The sequence below is a fragment of the Oratosquilla oratoria genome, chromosome 15, assembly GCF_046742065.1.
Source record: "Oratosquilla oratoria isolate Oo_2021 chromosome 15, ASM4674206v1, whole genome shotgun sequence".
Lineage (NCBI taxonomy): Eukaryota > Metazoa > Arthropoda > Malacostraca > Stomatopoda > Squillidae > Oratosquilla > Oratosquilla oratoria.
Window position 1 is genome coordinate 66,033,431 of NC_134791.1, and position 25,677 is coordinate 66,059,107.

At 38.4% G+C, this 25,677-nt stretch overlaps 1 protein-coding gene across 1 annotated transcript in view; it reads right to left on the reverse strand.

The window, feature by feature from the left end:
• Pgk (phosphoglycerate kinase) overlaps positions 1-25,677 on the reverse strand; it is a 150,288-nt gene that overhangs the window by 31,876 nt on the left and 92,735 nt on the right. Inside the window, exon 6 of the mRNA XM_076198973.1 lies at positions 12,428-12,562. Coding sequence (XP_076055088.1) covers positions 12,428-12,562 — 135 coding nt within the window. The remainder of the gene's footprint in view (positions 1-12,427; positions 12,563-25,677) is intronic.

Here is a 25,677-nt window from a genome sequence, read left to right on the forward strand (position 1 = left end):
AAATTCAGGTCACAAACGAGAGCAGAGTATATCTTACAAAAACAGGGAAACTAGTAAAAACTGATCTATATAAACAGGTATGGATAAAAAGAGAAATGAATAAAGAGAAAAGAGAAGATGAGAAAACAAAAAGACTAGAAGCTGAGGGGAAAAAAATGAGAAAAGAACAGAGTCGGACAAAGAAATTCTATTGGAGAGTAGTGGATATGAAAGTGAGGAAATGGTTCATAGCAGAGAAAAACAGAAAAGAAACAGAAAACATGATGGAAGTAGCAGAAAAATAAAACTGTCTTACACAAATATAGATGGCCTAATAACAGGCTTCAATGAACTGAGGGAAAAAGAAGCGGACATAATGGGAATTGAAGAGACAAAATTGAAAGGTCCACTACCACCCAACAGTGTAGGACTTGGTGCATATAATTATTGGTAAAACAAGGGGGTGGAGTTATGTTCCTGACTAAGAAGGATATAAATGTGGGGAATGCCACATATGGAAAGAATAGAGTAGAGATGATTATGATGGGAGTAGAGGACAGGGATGGGAAGAGCAGGAAGTTTGTGGTAAATTATGTGCCTCCTAAAACGGAGAACACAAAAATATGTTAGAAGACACAAGGATAACACTAAATAAGATAATGGAAGATGGAGGGAGAATAGTTATAATGGGTGACTTTATTTGTCAAGAAATCTGCTGGCAAGAGATGACAGTGAAGGGTGGAGTTGACCTATGGAGAAATGTACTTCTTGATATGATTATAGAACATACAATGATACAATGGATACGAGGTATAGAAATGAGGAAGAACCATTGAGACTGGACCTAATAATCACATCAAAACCTGAAATAGTGGACAAGATTGATTATAAGACACCAGTAAGTAAAATTGACCACATATTGGTTGAACTGGAACTAAATGAGGAAAAATACATGGAAAAAACAAACACTATAAAACGGGAAGATTGCTGTATGGAAAAACAAATTTTGATAAAATAAGAGAATTCTTTCAAAAAGCAGACTGGAAAAGGATATACAAGGAGGAAACAACAGTAGAATGGAATATTTTGACAAAAATTTATAAAGGAATGGAAAAGTATGTTCCAAGACAAAAACAAGAAAAAGAATATGTAGTGTTGGTACAACAAAAGATGTGGGGAGTTAAAAGACAAAAGGAATAAAGCTTGGATAAAATGGAAAAAAGACCAAAGACCTGAAAAATGGAAAATATATACTAGTTATATGGACTAAAATCTACTGTTTCCAAATTTGCTGATGATACAAAACTGTGCTGAGTGGCAAATGATCACTCAAACCAATTAGATATTCAAGAAGATTTAGATAAATTACAGCAATGGTCTGAAAAGTGGCTAATGAAATTTAACACAAGTAAATGCAAGGTAATGCACATAGGTAAAAATAACAGCAAGTACGATTACAAGTTATTTGGAAATTCGTTAACAAAAGTGGATAGTGAAAAAGATCTCGGCGTAATTATCAGTAACTACCTCAAATCATCCAAGCAGTGTATTTCAGCCTCTGAGAAAGCAAATAAGATTCTGGGATTGATTGCACGATCTTTTGATTTCAAAAGTCCATCACTCATTAACAAGCTATATAAATCGTTAGTTCGTCCACATTTGGAATATGCTGTTTCCGTATGGTCACCGAATCTCATTAAAGACATTGACAGACTGGAAAAAGTACAACGGCGAGCCACAAAACTGATTCCAAATATCAAAAATAAATCATACGAAAATCGACTTAAGCACATGAATCTGTTTTCCCTAAAAAAGCGTAGACTCAGAGGTGACTTGATACAGGTCTTTAAGATTTTAAAGGGAATTGACAACATCAAAAGTGACCAAATTTTCACATTGAATGAGAATCAGACAAGAAACAATGGTCTCAAACTGTCCGGAAATAGATTCAATTTGGAAGTAGGTAGAAACAACTTTGCCAACCGTGTAGTTAATGAATGGAATAAACTTCCTGCACAGGTAGTGCAATGTAGTTCAGTTCGAAGCTTTAAGAATCATTTAGATAAATACCTAAGTAAGATGCTGTAATGATTATAATATATGTTATATTATTTGTTTTTGTTTTGATATAATTTCTGTCTGATTTTCATTTATTATTAGTTATATGTCAATTTATTATAATTTACTATTTACCTGTTTGTTTGTTATTCAACTATACCTATGCATTTATTTATGTATTTTATTTGTTATTTACATTATTATAGTTTTAATTTATTATTAATATGATTTTTTTTTTTTTTTTTTTTGCATCCGACCTAGATATGGATCAAAAGGTCTCCTGTCGGCATGCTCCGCCTTTGTAATCCTTTGTAAAAAGTCTGCAGAGAAGAAAAGAGAAAATACGAAAATGATGTTATAGAAAAATGTAAAGATCAACCAAAACTATTTTACAGATTTGTAAACAACAAACTGAAAAACAAACAAGAATTAGAGAAACTACGACAAGGAGTTGAATACACAGAAGAAATAGAGATGGCAGAAATTATGAACAAGCACTTTAAATCGGTGTTTACAAGGGAAAACATACAACTTAGAGATGTAGAGTGGGAGGAGAAAGTCCCCCCTATGAAAGAGATAGAAGTAAAAAGGAAAGAAATAATGAATCACTTGAGTAATCTCGGTCAGAAAATCGTATGGACCAGATGAAATGGCAAACTGGATTTTGAGACAGTGTAGGAATGAACTAACATAATACAGTCTAATAAGCATACATACATATACCAAGGCTTTTTCCCCCTTACTAGGGAGGTAGCCAAAAAGGAAAAGGCATAAAATCATTCCCACCCATTCCATCCCTGAAAACACTCCACACCCCTCCACCCTCCCTCCCATCTTAGCACCTCCTAGATGACGGGTCATCCCTGCACCCTGTCCACTGCCCTGGGTCAGAAGCAGTTCATTGAAAAAAGGAAAAGTTCCATGAGATTGGAAAAGAGCAAATATAGTACCAATATACAAAGGGGGACACAAGGAAGACCCTATTAACAATAGACCGGTGTCTCTTACAAGTACAATAGTTAAAATCAGTGAAAAAATTATCAAAATTAGATGGGTAAGGCATTTGAAAAACAAAACAAAAAAACAATGTACTAAATCTAAGGCAGTTTGGATTAAGACAAGGATGATCATGTATTTACCTAGTTGTATTTACCTAGTTGTATTTTGCGGGAAGGGGAGCTATGCTAGTGTTGTCCCGCCATTGTATCTCTCAGTGTCTAGTTTGCTTTTAAACTCGTGAATGGTTATTGCGCTTACTATTTCATTATCCAGTTTGTTCCAAGTGTCTAAAACTCTATGTGGAAAACTGTTTTTCTTCAGTTCTCTTCTATAGCTATGTGTTCTTAATTTCCTTCCATGTCCTCTTGTGTTTCTCTTGTCACCAGTTTAGTAATTCTTCTCTATCAAGTATCTCTGTGCCTTTCATGATTCTGTAGATGGTCAGTAGGTCTCCTCTCTCTCTTCTTTGCTCCAGTGTCGGTAGCTCCAGTTTAGCCAATCTCTCCTCGTATGATAGGTTTGCAAGTGCAGGTGCCATTTTTGTAGCTGCTCTTTGGATTCTTTCTATTTTCTTTATGTTCTTTTTGGTACTGGGGGACCACAATGTCGCCGCATACTCTAGTCTAGGCCTTATCAATGTAACCAATATTTTTTTTATCATGTCTTCGTCCAGGTAAGCAAAAGCCACTTTTATTGATCTTAGCAAGTTGTAAGTCTCCCCGACAATTTTGTTAATCTGTGTATCATAGGACAAGTCGTTTGTGATAATAACTCCCAAGTCTTTTTCGGATCCTACTTTCTTTACTTCCTTGGTTCCAATTGTATATTTTCTTGATATTCTGTTTTTGCTTTTTCCAAACTCCATTATGCTACACTTCTTAGTATTAACCCCTTCCATACGGTGCCGCCTATGTAGGCGTCATGAGGAGCAAGTGGATTCACGACGCTGCCATATCGGCGTCTTGATTATATTTATTGTAGTCGCCCCTGTGTTTTTACATTCTCTCAAATGTGCCCTGAATCCCATTCTCTGTGGTTTTCGAAATTCGCGGGTGAAAGAGAGAACGATCGAAATAAGCGGTGACTATATTTTATGATGCGAATATTATTACACGTCGTACGGCTGGCATTGGTTGCTGCCCGCGAGATTTAAGTCCGGAGTGAAGTGGTTAAAATCCACTTCCCATTTCTGACTCCAGTTCCATACCCTATTCAGATCTTCTTGCAGTGCTTCACAGTCCTTATCAGTTTCTACTTTCCTTAACAGTTTGGCGTCATCAGCAAAGAAGCTCATGTAACAGTTCACGCCCTCGTCCATATCATTCATATAGATAGCAAACATTATTGGAGCCAGTACAGATCCTTGCGGTACTCCACTGATCACCTCTTTCCAATCTGAATATTTTTCTCTGAGTACTACTCTCATCTTTCTTCCAGTCAGGAAGTCCTCCATCCATTTTAGTTGGTTTCCTCGTATTCCTCCTATGTGTTCCAGTTTTTTTAGTAGTTTTCTGTGTGGTACTTTGTCAAAGGCTTTTTGCAAGTCTAGGAATGCACAATCAGCCCATCTGTTTCTTTCTTGCACTGTGTCTATTAGTCTTGAGTAGAAGCATATCAAGTTTGTGGTGCATGATCTACCTTGTCTGAACCCGAATTGTCTTGGGTTTAATATGTTATCTTCCAGGTGTTTTACCCATCTATTCTTGATGATTTTCTCACAAATTTTGGCTATAGTGCTTGTTAGTGATACTGGTCTATAGTTGGTGGGTTCTTCCTTGTTTCCTCCTTTATATATTGGTACAATGTTAGCATTTTTCCAGTCATTAGGTATCTTTCCTTCCTTGAGTGAGCTATTTATTATGATGTGTATTTTGTCCGTTAGCTCTTCTTTGCATTCTTTTAGAATCCAATTTGCAATTCCATCCAGGCCAAGTGATTTTCTGACGTCCAATTTTGATAGATGTTCTGATATTTCTTTTTGTGATGTTGTAAATTCACTCATGTGGGGAGAATGTTTGTTATTATCTATGTCCCAATTTTGTATTTTCTCTCTGGTGAAGACAGATTTAAAGTGGTTGTTCATGATTTCGGCCATCTCTAATTCTTCTGTGTATTCTATATTTCCTTGGCGTAGTTTCACTAGTTCCTGTTTGGTTTTAAGTTTACCATTTACATACCGGTAGAATAGCTTGGGCTGATCTTTGCATTTATCTATAATATCCTTCACAAACTTAATGTGTTTCTATTCAAAGCTAATAGATGTAATACAAGAAAGAGATGGATGGGCTGATTGTGCATTTCTAGACCTGAAAAAAGCTTTTGAGAAGGGCCACATAAGAAATTGCTAAAGAAATTAGAGACTGCAGAAGGAATACCGGGCAAACTGCTGAAGTGGATGGAAGACTTCCTGCATGAAAGAAAAACGTGAGTGGTAATAAGAGACAAACACTAATTGGGATGAAGTGATTACAGGAGTACTACAAGGAACAATTCTGGCCCTAATAATGTTTGCTATATATATTAGTGATATGGATAAAGGAATTAAAAGTTATATGAACGTCTTTGCGGACAATGCAAAATTGTTGAAAAAAGTGAACACTGTAGAAGATTGTGAGTCACTGCAGAGTGATCTCAATAAAGTATGGGAATGGAGTAGGAAGTGGGAGATGGAATTCAATATTAATAAGTGTAGTATAATGGAATTTGGAAGCAAAAAAGGAATAGTGGGATCATATAAATTGGGAGAGGAAGAAATTAAAAAAGTAAAAAATGAGAAGGACCTGGGAGTTATTATTATGAATAATATGTCCCCTGAGAAACATATAAACAAAATTTTTTGAGAAACTTATGATTTAATAAGAACAATCAAAGTGGCATTTACATACCTGGATGAAGAAAGGGTGAAGAAAATACTAGTCACTTTGATAAGACCAAGATTGGAGTATGCAGCGACGACGTGATCACAAAGTACAAAAAATGTACAACAAAACTTGAAAGAATACAAATTGCAATTACGAAATTGGCACCAACACTTGGAGAACTATCATATGAGGAGAGACTATCAAAACTTGAGCTACAGACATTAGAGCAAAGAAGAGAGAGAGGAGACTTGATAACTATTTATAGAATCATGAAAGGTATAGCAGTTATTGATAGAGAGGATCTAATAAAATGGGATAGTAGAGATACAAGAGGACACAGAAAGAAAATCAAGAAAGACAGTTATAGAAGAGACCTGAAAAAGAACAGCTTCCCCCACAGGGTAATAGGCATTTGGAACAAGTTAGATGAAAATGTGGTGTGTGCAAATACTATACACGAATTTAAAAACAGTCTAGATAAAATGAGATATGAAGACTGGACACCACGAGCATAGCTCCCCTTCCTGTAAAATACAACTAGGTAAACACAAGCAGCGTTCGAAGAAGGAAGTCCAAAAAATATGCTCCGAACAGCTATTTAGCAAGTTGCCGGCGAACGATTTTAGAACCAACCAATCGCTGCCTGGTTGTTTACAAACGGGGAGTATCATAGTTAATGTGACTGAAAATGTAGTCTTTGTATCTTCATTCAATTATTCTTTTTGCACGATCAGTGCCAACAATGGATGAAATAAATGAAGGATTTAGAGAAAAGGAAACTGCAAAGAGATGTCTGGACGTAGGTATAATTGAGTCTCCACTTGGTGAAAAAAAAAAAAAAAAAAAAGTAACTGAACGAGACCCCAAAGACATACCAAGGGTTTGAAAGAAATGTCTTCTCGGGGTTCAATAGAGACAATAGCAATATGTATAGAGGGATAGACAGGGATAGAGAACCCAGGTTTAAAAATATTAAGAAATAGAGAAATAAATGAACTGTTAGATAAAATAATTTAACTAAAAAGTGAATGCAAAAGTATATATAGATTAATTGAAAATGGAATTGAATAGGATAAAGGGAGAAAATATAAGATTGAAAAATGAAGATATGAATAGGAATGAGGCATTAAAGAAAGATGAAGGATCAAATACAGGCAGTGACGGAGAAAGTGGGGGAAAAGATTAAAGAAAATGACTTCCTGGAAATAAAGAAACAGTGGAAGGTGGAACAGCAAAGTCAAAAATTATCTTTTAAGGAAATAGTGGAACAACAAGTTAAGGAGAATGCAAAGGAAACGGTAATCCAAGTGATTAAAGAGAAAGGAACTTTGTGTAGGGATACAGTGGACAAAAAAAGATGCATTGTGATCTACGGTATTAAAGAAAAGCATGATGTTCCTAGGTATCAGAGAGGAAAAAGAGATTGCTAAAGAGATTCTGAAGAAGATTCAAGAGGAGGATCAAACCTTGGATAAAGAAACATATAGAATAGGTAGATACTCAAAAGAAAACAATATAGGCCACTAAAAGTAAAACTTAGGTCACAAATGATAGCAGAGGAAGTACTATCCAGAACAGCAAAACTAGCAAACAGTGAAAATCACAAAAATGTATGGATAAAGAAAGAAATGAGTGATGAAGAAAAAGAATAAGAAAAGGAGTTTAGAAGTGAAGGGAAAAAATGAAAAATGAACTGAGGCCGATTTTTTTTTTTTTTTTTTTTTTTTTTTAAGTGGTGGACCTGAGGCTGAGAAAATGGTATATCACTAAAAAGGAAACAAAGCAGATGGAAAAAGACGAGAAAAAAAAAAAAAAAAAAAAAAAAAAAATTAAAATCAGACTATACCAACATTGATGGAATGATCTCAGGACTGAACTAAATGATTACCTGGCATCAGAAAAACCAACATAATGGGAATAGTAGAAACCAAACTAAAATGTAATCTACCACCTAACACTGTGGGACAAGGTCTATACAACTGCTAGATGAAGAATAGAAAGGAAAAACAAGGAGGGGAGTACTATTTCTGACCAAGAAAGACTTAAATGTGACAAATTTAACAGAAGGAAAAAACAATGTAGAATCAATTATGATAAAAGTAGAAAACAACCACATGAAAAGTAGAAAATTTGTAGTAGTGTATGCACCCCCTAAAAACTAGTCCTGGACAGAAGATGACCATTCCAAATTGTTGGAAAATACTAAACATGAATTAACTGATATACTGAAAGAGAAAATATAGTAATTATGGGTGATTTTAACTCAAAAGAAATATGTTGGGAAGAAATGACAGTGAGGGGTGGAGAGGACATATGGGGCAGCATGCTACTCGATATGACAATTGAATACACAATGACTCTGGATAAAGGAAAATACCAGATACAGAAACAATGAGGAACCTTCGAGACTGGATTTATTACTTACGTCAGAACCTGAAATTGTAGACAGAATAGATTACAAAACACCAATAGGAAAGAGTGACCAAGAAATGAGAAACATAGAACAGGAAGACCAATTTAAAACAAAACGAATTTTGAGAAACTTAAAATATTCTTTCGTGATGCAAACTGGGAAAAATTCCTAAATGAAGAAACAAGGATGGAAGAGAAATGGAATTATTACAAATAAAAAAATTCTGTTACAATTATTTCTTTTTCCTGAGGCGAGAGGCGTTTGGGGGTAAATCGGTTACACCGCCAACTGCGGTGAAGAAGAAGAAGAAGAAATCGAAGAAGAAGAAGAAGAAGAAGAAGAAGAAGAACTCGAAGAAGAAGAAATCGAAGAAGAAGAACAACTCGAAGAAGAAGAACTCGAAGAAGTAGAACTCGAAGAAGAAGAACTCAAAGAAGAAGAAGAACTCAAAGAAGAAGAAGAAGAACTCAAAAAAGAAGAACTCGAAGAAGAAGAACTCGGAGAAGAACTCGAAGAACTCGAAGAAGAACTCGGAAGAAGAAGAAGAACTTGAAGAAGAAGAACTCGAAGAAGAAGAAGAAGAACTTGAAGAAGAAGAACTCGAAGAAGAAGAAGAACTTGAAGAAGAAGAACTCGAAGAAGAAGAAGAACTCGAAGAAGTAAAAGAAGAACTCGAAGTAGAAGAACTCGAAGAAGAAGAAGAACGAATGAAGAAGGAGGCTAGAAAGGAACGGAGAGAGGCCAAAGCAAAAGCTTTAACAATTCGCAAAGTTTTGAAACAAGACAAGCAAGTAAAAAAAAAGTTATTACTTTTAAGGGAAAAAAAAAAAAAAAAAAAAAAAAAAAAAAAAAAAAATTAAAAAAATATAAAAAGGGTGTTTTGAACGGAAATTTAACACCAGCACAAATTGCCTATATAGATGACTTGCGAGAACAGCTAGATGTTGACAAGAAATAAAAAGCAATATGATTTTGATATTTTATTTTCCTAAAAAGGGGCGTAGCCCAGGGCGCGCAGCGCCCGCACCGAAGGCACAGCGCCACAGGCCAAGCCCCCCGGCGCAGCCAGTGGACTTGTATACTAAAAGAAATTTATAATGAGGGTGTGATCAAATATGTACCACAACAAAAGCAAGAAAGAATATACACAAAGAACTGGTACAACGAAAAATGTAGTGAAGCTAAGGATAAAAGAGACAAAGCATAGAAAAAATGGGGAGAAAAAAAAAAAAAAGACTAAATGGCAAACATACATCTGTAACAAAGGAAATCAGCAGCCAAATAAAAAACCTTGATGTCAGAAAATCCCATGGTCCGGATGGAATTGCAAATTGGATACTGAAAGAATGCGTAGAAGAATTAACAGATAGAATACACACTCTAATCAAATGCTCGCTCAAAGAAGGAAAGGTATCACAAGACTGGAAAAATGCAAACATTGTACCAATATATATAGGAGGAAACAAGGAAAATCTAACTAACTACAGACCGGTCTCCCTAACAAGCACAGTAGCTAAAATATGTGAAAAAGTGATCAAAAGTAGATGGGTTTAACACCTGGAAGAAAAATCTATACATACATACATATACCAAGGCTTTTTCCCCTTTTCAATTTGGATCTAGACAAGGAAGATCATGTACAACAAATGTACCTATCTATACCTACATAAGGCATTTGACAAAGTACCACACAAGAAATTAATAAGAAAATTAGAATCAATAGGTGGCATCACAGGCAAATTATTACAATGGATGGAAGACTTCCTGACTGTGAGAAAAATGAAGGTAGTAGAGACAAATACTCGAAATGGGAAGAAATGATAAGTGGAGTTCCATAAGGGTTGGTGTGGGCTCCAATCATGTTTGCTATATACATAAATGACATGGATGAAGGAGTTGAATGTTATATGAATTTCTTCGCAGATGATGCAAGAATATTGAAGAAAGTAATTCATTACAATCAGACCTGGACAAAATCTGGAAATGGACTCAAAAGTGGGAAGAACCATATTAGCAAACCTGCGTTGAGGAAACCATCCAGCATTAAAACATTATCAAGAGAGAACACCACAGATTCAAACTGCCCCTGATGTAACCAACACACAAAGGACACAAAACACCTCATACTACTATGCCCCATTCTAACAATCCCCAGACAACAACACAATATCTATTCTCCAAGTGACTTATGGTCTTGACCACATGCTGTTGCCAGTTTCCTGGAGGCATGTCTTCACAAGATACTAGGGGCAATGAACTGAATGAATAGTCCCAAAGTTTTCTTGACAGATTCAGAGGATGAAATGAGGGAGGCATTGAATAAACATTTTCTCACAGTATTTACTAAGGAGAGGTTAGATATGGTACCTGACTGCCACCCAATCTTCAGTGGGGATGAAGGAAGTAGACTGACTAAAATCAATATTAGTAGGGAAGTAGTCAGATTGATAGACTTACATATACATACCCAAGGCTCTTTTCCCCTTTATAAGGGAGGTAGCCAAAAAACAAAGGCATAAAAACCACTCCCACCCATTCCATCCCTAACATACTCCAGTCCCCTCCACCCTCTTCCCTCCCTCTCTGTGATCTGATAGACTAAACCTACAAAATCCATAAGTCCAGACAAATTTTTCTTAGAGCTCAAAGAGTGTAAATTTGAAATCTGCAACCAACAGAAATATTTAACAAGTTGGTAGACACTGGATTCATGCCTAGTGCTTGGGGGCAGGCAAACATTGTTCCTGTTTTCAAACTGGGTGAGAAATCTATGCATGACTACAGGCCAATCAGTTTGACATCTGTTATAGGTAAAATCCATGAATCAACAATAGCTTATAGAATCAGAGATCACATGGGGAGATAATTTGATTTGTGACTCACAGCCTGCATTCACCAAGGGTATGTCACATGTAACTAATCTTCTATCTTTTTACACTAATGTCTATAAGGCATCAGATTACAATCATAGTTAAATGTTATTTACCCTGACTTTAGCAAAGTGTTTGACAAGGTGCCCCACTAGAGATTACCAAATAACATCAAAGCCCATGGCATGGAAAGAAAAGTGTCTGAATTAATTATAGCATAGATCAGTGACAGAAAATATTGGGTCACCATAAACAGTGTAAAATCTAAATAGGGGAGTGTTACCAGCGGAGTTCCCTGGAGCTTGGTACTGGATCCCTTATTGTTCATCACGTGTATAAACAATCTGGTTAACGGGTTGTTATTTATATAAATTTGTGGACAACACTAAAATAGGATGCCAAATCAGGTCAGGAGAAGACACCCGGATACTGCAAGAATGTCTTGACAAATTGTTCACAACGGTCAGTGAAATGACAAATGGACTTCAATATCTCAAAATGCAGTGTGTTAAATGTAGGTTTGAATAACCCAGAAAGCAGTTACAGCTTAGATAACACCTTTTTAGAGAACACTGAGTGCAAGAGAGACTTGGGAGTGTTAGGGAGTCCTGACCTTAAATCCATTAGTGCCAGGAATAGAGCTAAGAGAGTATTTGGCTTCATTGCTAGTATGATTACAAATAAAAGTACAGAGGTAGTTATCAAACTATCTGGCATTAGTTAGACCAATCCTTGATTATGTGGTAAAGTTTTAGTCTCCATCCTGTCGAATGGATATAAATTCACTAGAATCAGTACAGAGGAGAATGACCAAAATGATACATGGGCTCAGAAATTTACTTTATGAAAACAGGTTTAGGCACAATAATTTACACTCACTAGAATGATGCAGAGTGTGGGGTGATCTAATAGAAGTGTTCAAGTGGATCATGGGCTTTACCAAGGGTGATGCAGACAAGAGGTTGACATATTAATACAACAGGGCAGGACCCACAGTAATGGATTTAAATTGGACAATTTAATATTTACGAAGGAAATAAGCAAGAACTGGTTTACAAATAGTGGTCAATGAATGGAATAGACTTAGTATCTAAATAACGAGTGCTGAAACTATTGGTTGTTTTAAGAAGTTGACTGAATATTCAGTCTTGCCTATGGACACAATGTAGTACAGGTTAAAAATCTCTCACCATAACCATAACCCAGTAACAAATGCTGATGCATCTATATACTTTTAAAGTACCTACCGTTGCATTTTCATCAAATTTATCTGCTGTGATGAAGTCAACTGGGAAGTGAATTTGGACATTCTTCTCTTGTGCCTTGGTCATCAAGTTTTGGACAATCTTGGCACCATCTTCATCATACAGGGAAGTGCCAATCTGGAAAAACAAAAATAAATGCTTGTTATTGTGGCAAAGTAGCATGCAGTTGATACTTTAGGGTCGATATGGGGCGCCCCTATGGACCAGAGCCACACATCATTTTGTCTATGATAGAGGAAAACACTTCATAGAGAAATTATGACACTTTTATACTACGACTGTCCCTCCGTTATGCTATCCCCCAACCCCTTACTGCTGTCCTGTACCAATTCTCTGAGTATTAATTTTCTGCTGTGGGGGAATTCCCTGTGGTGGGGGAAAAGAATACTGCCACCAAGTATTTCCACTTGGATAGTAAGAGACAAGAAGAAAGGGATGGGGAGTGGGACAAGGCATCCTTCTCCTTGTAGCCCCACAGGGTACATTCCTAAAAGAAAAAGTAAAGGCATAAGAGGGTCTGGGAGTTTTCCGACCAGCACCCTAAGGTTTGGGTCTTTTAATGTGCGTGGATGTGGTACAGATGAGAGTAAAAGGGAAGAGATAGGTAATATGTTTGTGAGAAGAAAGATGGATGTGTTGGCTTTGAGTGAAACTAAGTTGAAAGGGAAGGGTGTGTGTAAGTTTGGGAGTGTAAGTGGGAGGTTATCAGGAGTGAAGAGAGGGCAAGGGAGGGAAGGGGTGGCTATTCTAGTAAGTGAAGAGATAGGTAAACGGGTAGTGGAGTGGAAGGTTTCCTCAAGGATAATGTGGATGAAGGTGAAACTGGGAAAGGAGATGTGGATCTTTGTAAGTGCATATGGACCTGGCAGTGAGAAGAGTGTAGAAGAAAGGGAGGCCTTTTGGATAGATTTAAATGAGTGCATAGAGGATTTAGGGAGAAATGTCAATGTAATAGTACTGGGAGATCTTAATGCTAGGGTAGGAAATGGTCCAATTGATGGAGTGGTTGGAAAATGTGGAGTTCCAGGAAAGAATCGTAGTGGAGAGTTGATGGTGGAAATGTGTCTAGAAAGAGAGTTGATGATAGCAAATACAGTGTTTCGGAAGAAAGTCAAGCATAAGTACACATGGGAGAGGGTGGTGGATGGAAGGGTGGTAGATAGAGCATTGATGGATTATGTAGTGGTAAATAGGATTATGATAGGAAGAGTTGAGGATGTACATGTGCTAAGGGGAGAGGGTGGGGGAATATCAGATCATTTTTTGGTGGAAGATAAATTGAGAGTGGAGAGATGGAGAAAGAGGAAGGGGACAAAAGGTAGGGAGGTGCTTAGAGTGAACTCTTTAAATGAAAAGGAAAAGGAGAAGTACAAGAAGAAGCTGAAGGAGGAGTGGGAGGGAGTGAAGGATAGAGTAGAGCTAGGTGTGGAGGAATGGGGATGGTTCAAGGAGGGAGTCACAAAGTGTGCAAGGATGGTGTGTGGAACATGAAGGACAGGAGGAAATAGAAGGAATGGTAGTGATTGGTGGGATGAGGAAACAAAGAAGGTTGTAGAAGAGAAGAAGCGAGCTTTCACAGATTGGTTACAAAATAGGACGAGGGAGTCATATGAGAGGTACAAAGAAAAGAGAAGTAAAGCAAAAGGTAAAGGAGGCAAAGAGGAGAGCAGATGTGAAGTGGAGTAAGAGTATGACAGAAAATTTTGAAAGTAATAAAAAGATGTTTTGGAAAGAAATTAAGAGAGGAAGAGGAGGCGAATCAAGTAGAGAAGAAAAGGTAAAAGGTGCAGATGAAGAGATGATAATGGAAGAGAAGGCAGTAAGGGGAAGATAGGCAGAATATTTTAGGGAGTTGCTAAATGTGAAGGAGGATAGGGAGGGAAAGACAGTTGCAGTAGGAAATGCTCAGAAAATGACCGTGATGAGTGAGGAAAATGGAGGAGAAAATAAGGAAGGATGAAGTGAAGTCAGTTGTTAAGATGATGAAAGCAGGTAAGGCACCTGGTCTGGATGGATGGCATGCAGAATGTCTAAAAAAAGGAGGTACAGTGATGGTGGACTGGCTGGTGAGGTTATTTAATGTTTGCTGGAGAGAGGGTAGAGTGCCTGTATAGTTCCACTTTACAAGGGAAAAGGGGACAAGTGTGAATGTAGTAGTTTCAGAGGGATTAGCTTGTTAAGGGGGTTAACTCTCATTTCGGTGAAAAATACTCGATTTTGTCAAACTTCGTGTGTGGACTGGTGTGGTGTCCCTGAACACGGCGGGACTGGTTTCCAGACGTATAACGCCACCCTTATCAGGTAATGGCGGGTTTAAAGGGCCAGAGATTCCCATCAGCCACGCCCCTTTCTTTGCTATGGTTTGTTTTCCTTGTATTTTGTCGTTTTTTGTTGTTGTTTTTGAGAATTTTATACTCTGATATTGTTGTACGATAGGTTAGGCAGCAGTCACCACACTCAGTGCGATCAAAAAAGGGTTCAGCGTATGCGTGCGTAATTTCTCCACGTGCTATCCTGTTTTATACATTTCTTGTTTATAAATTCACTACTCCATAACTAAATATGTCAGATGTGATAGTTGCCGAAGTATTTTGCTCCATTCTGAACCTGAGAAGTGCAACAATACTCATCTTAGCAAAGGGATTGTAATGCATGTGTACCATTCATTATGTGAAGGATACGGAAGGTTAGGATTGTCACGATTCTCAGCTGGCATGGGTACAAAAGAAATGTAATGAACATCTGCTGCTTACTTTCCAGAAATGGTCAAAGGATTATGTAAGTAGATATGTGCATTTGATACTCTTTGGAGGCACTTTTATGGAGTAGTGAATATATGAATATAAAAATGCTATTTTCTCAAAACTAGTTTTTTCGCACAAAAGTAACTATAACTTCGTGTGTAAATAAGCAATTTTGATCATTCTTATTGGAAAATGATCGTGATACTTATATCTCACAATATTAGTAAATTCATTCTTAACCTACTTGAAATATATCTTTGAAAAAAATTTAAAGTTGTGATTTTATGTTTTTTTTTTTCATAATTTGCTGTAAGGCTGACTTTCTTTCTGTTTCACTTATAATTACGAGTATACTAATTTAGGTACATCTGGATGTCTACTAACTGTACACCAAAGGAAATTATTATTCTCCTCATACTTTTGGAAAAATAACATTATTTCAAAAATAACTCAAAATTAAAAGTAAATCGTCTGTAGTGTAAAAATTTCCAAATGGATTTCAATGAAATTTCTGTCACAGATGTATCCTATTCCCCTGCACATTGTGTTAAATTTCCATTGCCTTACATAAAAAAATAAGGTCGGGAGGACCGGAAGTGCGTAATCCGATCGAGCAAATCACCGAAAAGATAGTTAACCTCCTTAAGTGTAGTTGGGAAGGCTTATGGGAGGATCTTGATTGAGAGGATTAGGAGAGGAACAGAGGGAGTAATTGGTGAGGAACAGTGTGGATTTAGGACGGGTAGAGGTTGTGCAGATCAGATCTTTGTGGTAAGACAAATATGTGAGAAAGCTATAGGAAAGGGGAAGGATGTTTTTGGGGCTTTTATGGATCTGGAAAAGGCTTATGATAGGGTAGACAGAAAGGCACTGTGGGAGGTTATGCAGATATATGGGATAGGAGGAAAGCTTCTAGGAGCTCTCAAGAGTTTTTATGAGAGTAGTAGTGCTTGTGTCAGGATTGGAAATGGAGAGAGTGAGTGGTTTGAGGTAAAGGTGGGACTTCATCAAGGATGTGTTATGTCGCCCTGGCTGTTCAAATTATACATGGATGGGGTAGTGCGAGAGGTAAATGCAAGGGTAGTGGGTCAGGGATTGGAGATGGTTAAAGAAAATGGAGAAAAGTGGGAGGTGAGCCAGCTGTTGTTTGTGGACGACACTGCGCTTGTGGCAGGATCGGAGGGATTGAGGAAGTTGGTGACAGAGTTTGGGAGACTATGTGATAGAAGAAAGCTAAAGATAAATGTGGGTAAAAGTAAGGTGATGAGATGTACAAGGGGTGAAAGTGGCAGTAGACTGGAAGTGAGCATTAAGGGAGAGCAACTGGAGAAAGTGGATAGTTTTAGATACTTGGGTGAAAATGTGGCAGGAAAAGGTGGAGTGAAGGTGGAGGTAGAATGTAGATTGAGAGAAGCGAGTAAATGCTTTGGTGGATTTTAGTGTAACGAGGAATAGACATTTGGGAATGGATGCTAAGAGGAGACTGTATGAAGGAGTGATTGTGCCAACAGCACTGTATGGGGCAGAAACATGGAACATAAGAGAGGAAGAGAGAAGGAGTTTGAATGTGTTTGAGATGAGGTGTCTGAGAAGTATGATGGGGGTTACTAGGCTAGATGGAGTGAGAAATGAGGAGGTGAGGAGAAGAACAGGGGTGGAAAGGGAGTTGGGAGATAAGGTTGATGAAAGAGTATTAGGATGGTTTGGACACATGGAAAGAATGAGTGAAGAAAGACTAGTAAAAGAGGTATGGAAGGCAGATGTGGAGGGAGTGAACATGAGGGGACGTCCTAGGATGAGGTGGATGGATGGGGTGAAGGGGGCTTTGGGAAAGAGGGGAATGTCTGTTGAGGAAGGACGGGAGAGGACAGAAGACAGGGGTGAATGGAGAATGGTTGTATATGGATGATGTTGTGATGCATGAGGTGGAGTGGGTGGGGGGATGGGGGGTGAGGTAGTATGTGTGAGCAAAATTTGACGCAGCCCGAAGGGATTTCTCCCCATCTTCTCCTTTTATGCAGGGGGGGACGGAGAGGGGGGTCGCCAATTTAATGAACCGGCCTTGCTGTGGATGTGCTGTGTCCTGCGACACTGCTTCTGACCCAGGGCAATGGACAAGGTGCAGGGATGACCCGTCATCAAGGAGGCACTAAGATGAGAGGGAGGGTGGAGGGGTGTGGAGTGTATTCAGGGATGGAATGGGTGGGAATGATTTTATGCCTTTTCCTTTTTGGCTACCTCCCTTGTAAGGGGGAAAAAGCCTTGGTATATGTATGTATGTATGTATATATATATATATGTATGTATATACGTATATATATATATATATATATATATATGTATACACACACACACACACACACACCTAGTTGTATCTTAAGGAAAGGGGAGCTACACTTGTGGTGTCCAGCCTTTGTATCTTGCAGTGTATAGTTTGCTCTTAAATTTGTGTATTGTTTTTGTACACTATAATATCATCCACCATTCCGTGTGGAAAACTATTTTTTTTTCAGATCTCTTCTATAACTATCCTTTTTGAGTTTTTTTCCATGTCCTCACAGAGAAAGACTGTGAATCACTTCAGAGAGTTCTGGACAATGTCTGGAAATGGGGCCAAAAGTGGGAAGTGAACTTAAACATCAAGAAATGCAGTATAATGGAGTTTGGAAAAATTAAGAATAGAATATCAGGGCAATATAAGGTTGGTACAAAAGAAGTAAAAAATGTTAGCTCGGAAGAGGACCTAGGAGTAATTATTAGCAAAGTCATGTCACCAGACAAGCATATAAACAATAAAGGTGGCCTTTAACTACATGGTTGAGGAAATGTTAAATAAAATATTAGTCACACTGATAAGACCAAGATTGGAATATGCTGCAACACTATGGACACCCAACACGAAATAGAATATAAAGAAATTAGAAAAAATCCAAAGAGCAATGACAAAGATGGCACTAACACTTTAAAAATTGACATATGAACAAAGACTGTCCAAACTGGAACTAACTACCCTGGAACAAAGAAGAGAAAGAGGAGATTTACTGGCCATTTACAGAATCATTAAAGGTATAGAAGTCCTTGATAGAGAAGATTGATTAAAGTGGGACAGAAGAAAAACAAGAGGACATCAAAAGAACCTAAAAAAAGGATAGTTATAGAAGTGATCTGAAAAAGAATAGTTTTCCACACAGAGTGATAGATGTCTGGAATAAATTGGATGAAAAAATAGTATGTGAAAAAACTACACAAGAATTTGACAACAAACTAGGTGCTGAGAGATACAAAGATGGGTCACTACGAGCATAGCTCCCTTCCCATATAATACAACTAGGTAAATACCCTTACAAACATATAAACAAGATTATCGGCGAAACCTACAACATACTAAGAGCAATAAAAGTGGCTTTTACTTACTTGGATGAAGAAATGGTAAAGAAAATACTAGTCACAATAATAAGGCCTAAATTGGAGTATGCAGCGACACTGTGGTCACCCAATACAAAAAAAGAATATAAAAGATTGGATGAAAAAACAGTGTGTGCAAAAACAATACAAGAATTTAAGAGCCAACTGGATATGGAGGATACAAAGACGGGACACCACAAGCTCCCATTTCCCATAAGATACAACTAGGTAAACAAACAAACACACACACACACACTGGATTAAAAATAGAGAAGAAAAACAGAAAGGCTTAAATGTGACAAAGATAATAGAAGGAAATAATAATGTGGAACTGATTATGATAAAAGTTGAAAACAGTGACATGAAAAGTAGGAAATTTGTAGGGATATATGTGCCCCTGAAAATATATTCTTGGAAAGAGATTGACCATTCCAAAATGTTGGAAGACACAAGGTATACATTAAATGAAATACTGAAAGGAGGAAACATAGTAATTATGGGTGACTTTTAACTCTTAAGAAATATGTTGGGAGGAGATGACAGTAAAAGGTGGAGAGGACTGTTGGGGAAATATACTACTGGACATAACCACTGAATACACAATGATTCAGTGGGTAAAAGCGAATACCAGATGTAGAAATAATGAAGAACTGTCGAGATTAGACTTAATATTTACATAAAAGCCTGAAATTGTGGATAAAATGGAATACAAGACACTAATTGGGAAGAGTGATTACATACTAATTATGCTCGAATTAATAGAGGAAACTGATTTGGGAAGAAATGAGAAATGCAGAAAAGAAAGACTAATGTAACAAAACAGATTTTGGGAAACTTCAAAAATTCTTTCAAAAAGCAAGTTGGGAACACTTCTTTAAAGAAGAACCACAGATGGAAGAGAAATGGACAATATTAAAAGAAATCTATAATGAAGGAGTGGATAAATACATACATACACCAAAGGCTTTTTTTCCCCTTATAAGGGAGGTGGCAAAAAAATAAAGGCATAAAAACCACTTCCACCCATTCCATCGCCATCACACTCCACTCCCCTCCACCCTTCTCCCTCCCTCTCATCTTGGCACCTCCTTGATGACGGGTCATCCCTGCATCTTGCCCACTGCCCTGGATCAGAAGCAGTGCCACAAGACACAGTAAGGCCACTTCATTAATACAGTGACCCCCCTCCCATGTCCCCTCATGCAGAAAAGGAGAAGACGGGGAGAAATCCCTTCAGGTTGCATCAAATTTTTCTCGCACACACTCCCTCACCCCGATCCCCCATTCATTCCACCTCATGCATCACAACATCACCCATATACAACCATTCTCCATTCACCCGTCTTCTGTCCTCTCCCGTCCTTCCTCAACAGACATCACCCTCTTTCCCAAAGCCCCTTTTACCCATCCATCCATCTCATCTTAGCTCGACACCCTCATGTTCACTCCTTCCACTTCTGCCTTCCACACCTCTTTTACTAGTCTTTCTTCACTCATTCTTTCCATGTGTCCAAACCATCCCAATTATCTTTCATCAACCCTATCTCCCAACTCCCTTTCCACCCCTGTTCTCATCCTCACCTCCTCATTTCTCACTCTATCCAGCCTATCATACTTCTCAGGCACCTCATCTCAAACACATTCAAACTCCTTCTCTCTTCCTCTCTTATGTTCCATGTTTCTGCCCCATACAGTACTGTCAGCACAATCACTCCTTCATACAATCTCCTCATAGCATCCATTCCCAGATGTCTATTTCTCATTACACTTTTTAATCTACCAAGGCATTTACTCACTTCTCTCAATCTACATTCTACCTCCACCTCCACTCCTCCCTTTCCTGCCACATTTGCTCCCAAGCATCTAAAAATATCCACTTTCTCCAGTCTCCCTTAATACTCACTTCCAGTCTACTGCCACTTTCTCCCCTTGTACATCTCATCACCTTACGTTTACCCACATTTATCTTCAACTTCCTTCTTTCACACACATTCCCAAACTCTGTCACTAACTTCCTCAATCCCTCCTCTGATCCTACTACAAGCGCAGTGTCGTCAGCATAAAACAACTGGCTTATTTCCCATTTTTCTCCATTGTCTTTAACCATCTCCAATCCCTCACCCACTACCCTTGCATTTACCTCTTGCACCACCCCATCCATGTATAAATTGAACACGCATCCCTGACGAAGTCCCACCTTTACCTCAAACAACTCTCTTCATTTCTATTCCTGACACACACTCTACTACCAAAACAAAAACAGGAAAAGGAGTATGTTATGTGCTGGTACAACAAAAAATGTAGTAAGGCAAAAGATAGAAGAGACAGATAGATAGATAGATAGATAGACTTTATTTGGCAATAAATCAATGTACATGAAGTGCAAATAATGACAAGAACACATAGTTCGAAATAATAAATGTAAATTGCCGAGGATAACACAAAAAGCATGAACGCTTGGAAAAGATGGGAAAAAAATAAAATAAAATAAGGTTAAGTTGCAAATATATATCAAACTAAGAAAAGAATGCCCCTTTTACCCTTTGCATCCATCTCATCCTAGGATGCCCCCTGATATTCACTCCTTCCACCTCTGCCTTCCACACCTCTTACAATAGAGAGTAATGTCTATTGAGGAAAGACGGGAGAGGACAGAAGATAGGGGTGAATGGAGAAGGGTTGTGTATGGATGATGCTGTGATGCATGAGAGGGAGTTGGTGGGGGATGGGGGTGAGGAAGTATGTATGAGAAATAATTTGACACAGCTCGAAGGGATTTCTCCCCGTGTTCTCCTTTTCTGCATGGGGGGACGGAGAGGGAGGGGTTGCCAAATTAATGAAGCGGCCTTGCTGTGGATGTGCTGTGTCTTGTGACACTGCTTCTGACCTAGGGCAGTGGACAGGATGCAGGGATGACTCATTATCCAGGAGGTGCCAAGATGAGAGGGAGGGAGGGTTGTGGAATATATAGGGGATAGAATGGGTGGGAGTAGTTTCTATGACTTTTTCTTTTTGATTATCCCCCATGTAAGGGGGGAAAAAAGCCTTTGGTATATGTAAGAAATGAATATGTAAAAATATAAAGAAAAAAGAAACTGAAAAAGACATAACTGACAAATGTAAAGATCAACCTAAATTACTCTACAGATATGTAAATGGTAAATTAAAAGATAAACAGGAAATAGTGAAACTACACAAGGGAATATGGAATATATAGAAATGGATGAAATTATAAACAAACAATAAATGGTAAATTAAAAGATAAACAGGAAATAGTGAAACTACACAAGAGAATATGGAATATATAAAAATGGCTGAAATTATAAACAAACATTTCAAATCTTTATTCACAAATGAAAACACACACAATTGGGATGAAAGAAATAATTGTGACACAGAAAGAAACAAGGGACCAAATAACAAACTTTGATGTCAGAAAATGATGTGGACCAGACGGAATTGCAAACTGGATACTAAAAGAATGTATAGATGAACAAAATATACAATAGATTGCTCATTCAAAGAAGGAAAGGTACCACATGACTGCAAAAATGCTTGGGGCAGGTACTATACATACACGGGACTGACCCGACACCATGACCAAACCCAACCTAATTGCAGTCCCTCTCCTGGAAGGGGGACCTTCCTGACCACCAGCATCAGGTCCAAATGCACACACTTTGCACTGATGCTAGAATGTTTGAGGGGTACATGTACACCACATGTATCAACAACCCTGACAGGTCCTGGAGCCGCAGCGTCTACGTCATGGGACCACCCCCCAACCCCAAGAGTTGGGGGCCAAACGGCGGCAACCTGCCCTGGCCACCAGCTCTATGTAGGTGGCATCGATCCCCAAGAGGAGCTACGACTGCCTTGGGGAGTACCACAATCCTTTTTCTCAACATGCACTGTTACATTTTTTTCTGCACCAAGGGGTGATTCTCCGGTGATCACCCCTCTTCTTCTACTTTTAGCCGGAGATGTAGAGAGCAATCCTGGGCCCACCACAAAATACACATGCCCAACATGCTCTAAACCCATTACTTCGAGCAGACAGACAAAGGGCTCAGTTCAGTGCAATATGTGCAAAAACTGGGCCCACCTCCCTAGTACAACACTTGCTGACACAAACACACAAACACTTGGACATGTTCTACCTGCCCTCCTGTAACCCCACTCCCACTTCCCCAACCACAGCCAGCACCCTTACCCACTCCCAATCTCCCTTCGCCCTTATCCCCAATCAGTACTCCCCTTCCTTTGTCCCCAATCTCTCCTTTCCCACCCTCTAACCCAGATCCTATACCTTCCCCATTAACACCCCAACCTCAACCCCAAACGGCAACATACAACACATACAGAACACAGTGTTCTGTATGTGTTGTATGTTGCCTCTAAACTACGGGGCACATTGCACCTCTAGCAGCATCCCGTACGACAGTTATGGCAGCATAGCAAAGCATCTCACCAAGGTTGCGCTGTCTGCCATAATTATGGTATTTCTACCATAATTTAGTGTATGTCTACCATCTACCATACGATGTCTACCATATACCATAATTTTACTGGAATTGATATTATACCGTATTTCGATTCCCAGTTCCCACCAATAATCGGGGCAGGTGGGAATGGTCAGAAAGGGCAGTTTTGCCACATCGGTGATACACGCTTCCCCGAAAGCCAAGACAGAGAGTTGGTTTACAGTAGTCCTGCATTCGTACTTTTCACTCTGGTTTGAGTTCTCTATTGGTCGAAAGTCGAAAGCTGTAGTGTCCGAACATGGATACAAATAGCTTTAACCCAAGTCTATGATATTCCTGGAGTTCTGAAGTATAATATCTTATATTCAATAAGACAATATATCTCACTGTACTATTCCATGCATAAAATATTTATTTGATGAAATAATGTTATGCTATGATTATCGTTCTTTTCTTACGAAGAGAGACCGAACGTTTTTGCATGGGAGGCGACGATTGAGCCCAGTGCATAGAAAGCAAATCTTGTACTTGTTTTCATGTACATTTGAGGGAATTATTTTAAATGTTATCAAGTCTTTATTACTTCAACCTCTTTTTATTAATTATGCCTCGACCAGCGGATACCAACGGATCTCCCATGCTGCCTCGCCAGACCTACTGCCTGATCTTTCCCTCGACCGTACGCACGAAGAAAGTGTAGATGACGTGCAACCAAAAAGTGGATTTTAATTTTTTACATGCATATTTTCCATCTTTTATATTTTGTATCTTTGTGTTAATTTGTATTTTCGGTCTCTAATAAGAATCCTGTGTTATATATTTTCTTTCTTTACCCTATCCTATTAATTTATTATTTAGTATAACAATCAAAGAGTATTGGATATTTTGCATAAACTGAGAATGTTCTACAATGAGGCCACAAACGAAAGATTTGAGCTGGATTTACGCTCTGCATCATATGTCCTTGAGTATACATCTCGAATGTATACGGTCCGAGTTACAACTGTTTCGACTTACGACTGGTTGGTCGGAACCGATCTAGGTTGTAACTCGGATAGTGAGTGTATATACATAAATATATATATATATATATATATATATATACATATATACATATATATATAGTAGTAGGCCTCCGTCAGTCGTATATATATACACATATATATATATATATATATATATATACACATACATATATATATATATATATATACACATACATATATATATATACATATATATATACATACACATATATATATACATATATATATACATACACATATATATATACATATGTATACATATATATATATATATATATATATGTAATTACTGTTAAATGCTAAAGCACAAGTGGCATAAATAATTTTTAGAGAACATTTCTCTAACTTTCTAAGTATCATTTTCTCTTCATGGTTTAAACTCTGGAGGAAAGTACGAAAGTCGTCAGAGTGGTTTTCCATTTTATACCGACAGCTGTTTCAACCATTTCACATGGTCGTCTTCAGGGTAAAACTGATTACAAGTGTGAAAAACATTAGAATATAAAGGCCCGTGGGCCGTACAAACAACAGAGAAGAAATAAAAATGGTGGAATATGATTGGTGGGAATATGCGGGTGGGCGGGGCCAGGAAGGGGGCCCTAGTCCAACGATGGGCTTATGTCACGTCTTGTCGGGTTGTCACTCCCGGTGAGCAAATGTCTAGATGCACCCTCTCGCCGAGACCTACGGGGAGCTAATGTCACGTCTTGTCGTCTTGGAACTTCCAGTGGGCAAATGTCACGGTGTGCGGGTCTGTTTTTCCTATTGGAAGGGAGGACATGATCCGATGACTTCTGGACGTTTAATGTAGGCTGCTGTAAAGTAATACTAACTGTCTCGTCAATTATTAAGCGTCCGTAATTAGAGTCTGTGTGAATGATTTCGGTGTCCCTGATGAGGTCTTCCAAGCGCGGCTTCTTGTCATGTGTGTCAATATAATGCTGGTGAATAGCTCCGTTATTTCGGTGTGCTAGAAGTCGCCTTCTCAAAGTGGTCATCGTATGTCCGACGAAACTCATGTCGAGGGGCTTGCATGCCTCTTCAGAGCATTTAAATTTGTAGACTACGCCAGTTTTCGATTCCTTGGGTCCTACAGGGGTGGTGTTGTTTTTCATTATTAAGGAGGCTACCAGATTGGGACGGCTGGAGACTCTCAGCAGAACTCTCTCGTAGGGTTCTTTTGGTACAACTCCATCGTTGATAATCCTTCGGAGAGTGTCTACTTCCTGTCTGTAGGCCGTTCCATAGTCTATTTTATGATATAGTGTAATATGTTTCTTTTTATCGTCAGTGGTCTGGGTTTGTGTGTGGAATTCTTCCATATTCCTCCTTATGACATCCTCAATGAGATCACAAGAGAAACCATTATTAGTTAACATCTGCCTTACACGCTCCAGTTCGGTATGGACGGCCTTCCACGTATTGCAGTGGGAAAAGGCTCTTCTCACGTATGCTCCAACAACAGACCTCTTGTAGGAGTCTGGGCATTCTCCCCTTGCATTTAGGCAGCGTCCCACGTTGGTGGCTTTCGTGTAGACAGATGTCGCGTAATG